At 50.5% G+C, this 6,269-nt stretch overlaps 1 protein-coding gene across 2 annotated transcripts in view; it reads right to left on the reverse strand.

The window, feature by feature from the left end:
- Nucleotides 1–5,051, reverse strand: part of LOC134936256 (tetratricopeptide repeat protein 39A-like) — a 72,411-nt gene extending 67,360 nt beyond the window's left edge. The window contains exon 1 of one of the 2 annotated variants that reach the window (XM_063931263.1): nucleotides 5,031–5,051. Coding sequence is in view for 1 of the 2 variants with exons in the window: in XM_063931262.1 (XP_063787332.1) it covers nucleotides 4,920–4,948 (29 nt within the window). In the remaining variant the exon portion in view is untranslated. The other variant, XM_063931262.1, reaches the window with a different exon arrangement.
- Between the last annotated feature and the right edge of the window lie 1,218 nt (nucleotides 5,052–6,269).

Below are 6,269 nucleotides of genomic sequence, written 5' to 3' on the forward strand. Positions count from 1 at the left end.
ACACTCAGGAGCTGGGTTACTGTAATAAGATGTTATAGTGGTAATAAGACACTCAGGAGCTGGGATACTGTAATAAGATGTTACAGGGGTAATAAGACACTCAGGAGCTGGGTTACTGTAATAAGAGGTTACAGGGGTAATAAGACACTCAGGAGCTGGGTTACTGTAATAAGATGTTACAGGGGTAATAAGACACTCAGGAGCTGGGTTACTGTAATAAGATGTTACAGGAGTAATAAGACACTCAGGAGCTGGGTTACTGTAATATGATGTTACAGGGGTAATAAGACACTCAGGAGCTGGGTTACTGTAATAAGATGTTACTAGGGTAATAAGACACTCAGGTGCTGGGTTACTGTAATAAGATGTTACAGGGGTAATAAGACACTCAGGAGCTGGGTTACTGTAATAAGATGTTACAGGGGTAATAAGACACTCAGGAGCTGGGTTACTGTAATAAGATGTTACAGGGGTAATAAGACACTCAGGAGCTGGGTTACTGTAATAAGATGTCACAGGGGTAATAAGACACTCAGGAGCTGGGTTACTGTAATAAGATGTTACTGGGGTAATAAGACACTCAGAAGCTGGGTTACTGTAATAAGATGTTACAGGGGTAATAAGACACTCAGGAGCTGGGTTACTGTAATAAGATGTTACAGGGGTAATAAGGCACTCAGGAGCTGGGTTACTGTAATAAGATGTCACAGGGGTAATAAGACACTCAGGAGCTGGGTTACTGTAATAAGATGTCACAGGGGTAATAAGACACTCAGGAGCTGGGTTACTGTAATAAGATGTTACTGGGGTAATAAGACACTCAGGAGCTGGGTTACTGTAATAAGATGTTACAGGGGTAATAAGACACTCAGGAGCTGGGTTACTGTAATTAGATGTTACAGGGGTAATAAGACACTCAGGAGCTGGGATACTGTAATAATATGTTATAGGGTAATAAGGCTGTTACAGGGGTAATAAGACACTCAGGAGCTGGGTTACTGTAATAATATGTTATAGGGTAATAAGACACTCAGGAGCTGGGTTACTGTAATAAGATGTCACAGGGGTAATAAGACACTCAGGAGCTGGGTTACTGTAATAAGATGTTACAGGGGTAATAAGACACTCAGGAGCTGGGTTACTGTAATTAGATGTTACAGGGGTAATAAGACACTCAGGAGCTGGGTTACTGTAATATGATGTTACAGGGGTAATAAGACACTCAGGAGCTGGGTTGCTGTAATAAGATGTTACATGGGCAATAAGACACTCAGGACCAAGTTTGATGTAATAAGATGTTTCAGGGGTAATAAGACACTCAGAAGCTGGGTTACTGTAATAAGATGTTACAGGGGTAATAAGACACTCAGGAGCTGGGTTACTGTAATAATATGTTACAGGGGTAATAAGACACTCAGGAGCTGGGTTACTGTAATAAGATGTTACAGGGGTAATAAGACTCAGGAGGTAGGTTGATATTATAAGATGTTACAGGGGTAATAAGACACTAAGGAGCTGGGTTACTGTAATAAGATGTTACAGGGGCAATAAGACACTCAGGAGCTGGGTCACTGTAATAAGATGTTACAGGGGTAATAAGACACTCAGGAGCTGGGTTACTGTAATAAGATGTTACAGGGGTAATAAGACTCAGGAGCTAGGTTGATATAATAAGATGTTACAGGGGTAATAAGACTCAGGAGCTAGGTTGATATAATAAGATGGTACAGGGGTAATAAGGCACTCAGGACCTTGGCTCATGAAATATGATCTCATCTTACATGTAACGTGCAACAAAGTAGTCTAAAGGCCCATACACATTAGACGATGTCGCTCTGTGAGCGACATCGTCTAACGTCTCCCCCTCCCGGGCCGGCCGGTCGGCGGCCGCCTGTACGCACTGAGCGATATGACCGCTCATATCGCTCAGTGACGTCACGCCCCCGCCAGCCCTGCATGAAGGTCGTGGACGACAGTCCACATCCTTCATGCATGCCCTACCGACAGCGACGATCGTTGCCGACCAGCGCGGCCCGCGCATCGGTCGTCGCTGGCGGCATACACACTTAACGATATAATGAGCGACGTCGCTCAAGGAGGGGGAAAATGAGCGACGTCGCTCATTATATCGTTAAGTGTGTATGGACCTTAAGCATGCAGAAACAGTGAAAGCCCTTCTCCTGCATTACTGGCAATATTGGAACGCGCTGCTGTCACCATAAAATGTAAACAAAATAAACATATGTTTAGCTTTTTCCATTAGCAAATGGCATTATAAAAAATAATAGTTTTCAGGGCATTTATCACAATTTTGATTAGGCTTCTTAAGGCCCATACACACTGGGCGATTTTGAGCTGAAAGCAGGTCACTTTTGGTGTTTTGTGCTGCTCCCGCTTCATCGCCAGCGGCCGCCGTTCATCTACTGGTATTACCAGCAGATGAATGGCGAAGTGAACGGCTTTCCATAGCGTCCTACTATGGAAAGCCGTTCACCCCCGCTGACATCGCTGGGCAGGGGGGAAAATCGCTCACTGTGTATGCACCTTTAGAGTAATTCCACATTTGTAAGAGTTGCTCTTAAATATACAATGCACTCTTGTGTCACATGTGAGTACTGTGTCACTCATATGTACACACAAAAAATCTGGGTGTGGAGTAAATTGCTATCTGTACGGTGTGAATGGCAGCAGTTATGAGAAAGCATGAAAATAAACAGGTTAGGAAGCATCAGGAGTGATAGAAGATGAAGTTACACAGTGATGTGTTCTATGGGGTGGTATTTAGTATGCCGGCTGTTGGGATCCCGGCGCACAGTATATCGGCGCCGCAATCCCGACAACCGGCATACCGACACCTTTTCTCCCTCTTGGGGGTCCATGACCCCCCTGGAGGGAGAATAGATAGGGTGGCGAGCTCAGCGAGCCCGCAAGGGGCTCATTTGAGCTTGCCCAGCTGTCGGTATGCTGGCGGTCGGGATTCCGGCGCCGGTATGCTAGCCGTCGGCATACCATACTATCCCATTCTATGGCCACCACTGTAATAGAACATATTCTAAGTGTATGCATTCTGCCTGACACTGGTGGGTGTGCGGCTTCTGCCTCACTCAGGTGGGTGTATGCGGCTTCTGGGTATTCCAGGTGGGTTTAGTTTGTGCATGACGCAGGTAGGTGTGATGCTTCTGCCTGATGCAGGTGGTGGGGGGGGGCTTCTGCCTGACGCAGGTGGGTGTGCGGTTTGTTGCTGATGCAGGTGGGTGTGCACTACGTTTGGGTGTTTCTGGTGATTGTATGGCTTCTGCCTGGCGCAGGTGGGGGTGTGCGGCTTCTGCCTGGCGCAGGTGGGGGTGTGCGGCTTCTGCCTGGCGCAGGTGGGGGGGGGGCAGCTTCTGCCTGGCGCAGGTGGGGGTGTGCGGCTTCTGCCTGGCGCAGTTTCGGTGCATCTTCTGCCTGACGCAGGTGTGCGGCTTCTGTCTGAAACAGGTGGGAAGGTGCGGCTTCTGGGTGTTCCAGGTGGATTAACAGTTTGTGCCCAACGCAGCTGGGTGTGCTGTTTCTGCCTTGTGCATGTGGGGATCACCGGCTTTCATCTGGTGGGGTTTGTGGTTACTGTCTGACGCACGTGGACGTTTGCGACTTCTACCTGACACACGCAGGCTTGTGCGACTTCTACCTGACGCAGGTGGGGTGTGTGCGGCTTCTGCCTGGCGCAGGAGGGGGTGTGCGGCTTTTGCCTGACGCAGGAGGCAGGTGGGGGTGTGCGGCTTCTGCCTGAAGCAGGTGGGGGTGTGCGGCTTCTGCCTGACGCAGGTGGCAGGTGGGGGTGTGCGGCTTCTGCCTGGCGCAGGCCGAGGTGTGCGGTTTTTGCCTGGCGCAGGCCGAGGTGTGCGGCTTCTGCCTGGCGCAGGCCGAGGTGTGCGGCTTCTGCCTGGCGCAGGCCGAGGTGTGCGGCTTCTGCCTGGCGCAGGCCGAGGTGTGCAGCTTCTGCCTGGCGCAGGCCGAGGTGTGCGGCTTCTGCCTGGCGCTGCGGCTCCTGCCTCGCGCAGGCCGAGGTGTGCGGTTTCTGGTTAATGCATGTTGGTGTGTTCGATTTCTGGGTGTTTTTGGTGGGTTTACAGTTTGTGCCTGACGCGGGTGGGGGGGGCGGGGGGAGTCCGGCTTCTGCCTGACGCAGGCGAGTGTGCGTGAATACTGGGTGTTTTTGGTGAATATATGGCTTCTACCTGACTCAGATGGATGTGTGGTTTCTGCCTGATGCAGGTGGGGGTCAGCGACTCCTGTCTGACCCAGGTGGGTGTGCGGCTTCTGCCTAATGCAGGTGCGGCTTCTGCCTGTCGCAGGTGGCAGGATGCGAATCCTGGGCGTCCTAGGCAGGGATGTGTGGCACCTGCCTGAGGCAAGTGAAGGTCTATGGCTTCTGCCTGACGCAGGTGGGGGTCTGCGGTTCTGCAGCTTCTGCCTAATGCAGGTGGGGGTCTGCGGCTTCTGCCTGACGCAGGTGGGGGTCTGCGGCTTCTGCCTGACGCAGGTGGGGGTCTGCGGCTTCTGCCTGACGCAGGTGGGGGTCTGCGGCTTCTGCCTGACGCAGGTGGGGGTCTGCGGCTTCTGCCTGACGCAGGTGGGGGTCTGCGGCTTCTGCCTGACGCAGGTGGGGGTCTGCGGCTACTGTCTGACGCAGGTGGGGGTCTGCGGCTTCTGTCTGACCCAGGTGGGTCTGCTGCTTCTGTGTGTCCCAGGTAGGTGTGTGGCTTCTATCTGCCACAGATTGGTGTTTCAGTATACACAAGGTGTAACTGTAGAAGTAAGGGAGTAAGGTAATAGTACAGCGGCCATATGGGAGCAGTGTTCGGCTGCTGTGTAACGCTGATAGTCGGAGTCCCGCCGGACACATCGAACATATAATACCCCTACACACACATTACCTGTCCCGAGGATCCGTCACCCGGCTCATGCTGCTCCTGGACCGACTGCAACTCCCCGCCCACTGACACCTGTCCTGAGGAGGAGCGATTAAAAGCCACGCCCATACACACCTGTCCGATAGCGTTTCTCCCGGAGGCCTCGCCCACTAGACGCGAACGCGCATTACCAGGAAGCTCCGCCTCCTTCACTCCTGCGGGTTATTTATTATCATATGTGTGGTGAGTGTGCAGCATTGTTGGCTGCTAGGAGACAGCTCCACGTATCATCCTCAGCTCTCTCTGTAGCAGTGTGTGTAATAATGTGTATCCAGCTCTCTATATAATACACCATGGCAGGGATGTATGTAATGTGTATACAGCTCTCACAGGGATGTACTGTATGTAATTTGTATACAGCTCTCTATATAATACACACAGGGATGTATGTAATGCGTATACAGCTTTCAGAGGGATGTACTGTATGTAATGTGTATACAGCTCTCTATGGGGGACATTTACTAAGCAGTGATAAGAGTGGAGAAGTGAGCCAGTGGAGAAGTTGCCCCATCAACCAATCAGCTGCTCTGTATCATTTTATAGTATGCAAATTATAGATGTTACTTCAGTGCTGATTGGTTGCCATGGGCAACTTCTCCACTGGCTCACTTCTCCGCTCGTATCACTGCTTAGTAAATGTCCCCCTTAATGTGATAGCCGGGCAGCGGCAGATCCATCAGTGATTTTACAAGCATTGCATGCGAGGCCGTTTCATCACATAAGCAAGCAGTTTATTCACAGTTCAGTCAGAGTTATCACAACAATATCATTTAACACCTTGTTCTTCTCTCCAGCGTAATATTCATATGGGTTACATCCGGTTACATCTCCTTTTATTTGCTTCACTCGCAATAACAGCATTAACAATGATGTGACAGCATTACAGTACAGTACATACCAGTGCAGTCTCTGGGAATCAGTAATGCGGCGTCCGCAAACTGAAGATTCATTTCGGTGTGCTCTCCCCCATTCGCTAGGGGCTCTATCTAAACGGGATCTCTCATGGACACGTTACTGGGGGCCTTCCGCCACACGTGGTTTCCTACCACTCACCCAGCTCGTCCTCTCCCGCAGACTCACACCTCCCATCCTGCTTCTGGGGTACCCCTGAAGGTGAAGATCCCCTTTATTTCTTCCACTGATTGCTCATGCTGTAACTTCTCTCACACTGCAAATCTGGATATCTTTTGCTCTTCCTAGCAGCACCTAGGAGCTTAATTATGCTCTGTTCCTGGACTTTTCTCTTAATTTATGATTGCCATCACCTGTGCTGAAACACCTTTCTTATCCATTAACCCAGGGCTGGCCAAACCG

Source organism: Pseudophryne corroboree, chromosome 6 (assembly GCF_028390025.1).
Source record: "Pseudophryne corroboree isolate aPseCor3 chromosome 6, aPseCor3.hap2, whole genome shotgun sequence".
In the NCBI taxonomy this organism is placed as follows: domain Eukaryota; kingdom Metazoa; phylum Chordata; class Amphibia; order Anura; family Myobatrachidae; genus Pseudophryne; species Pseudophryne corroboree.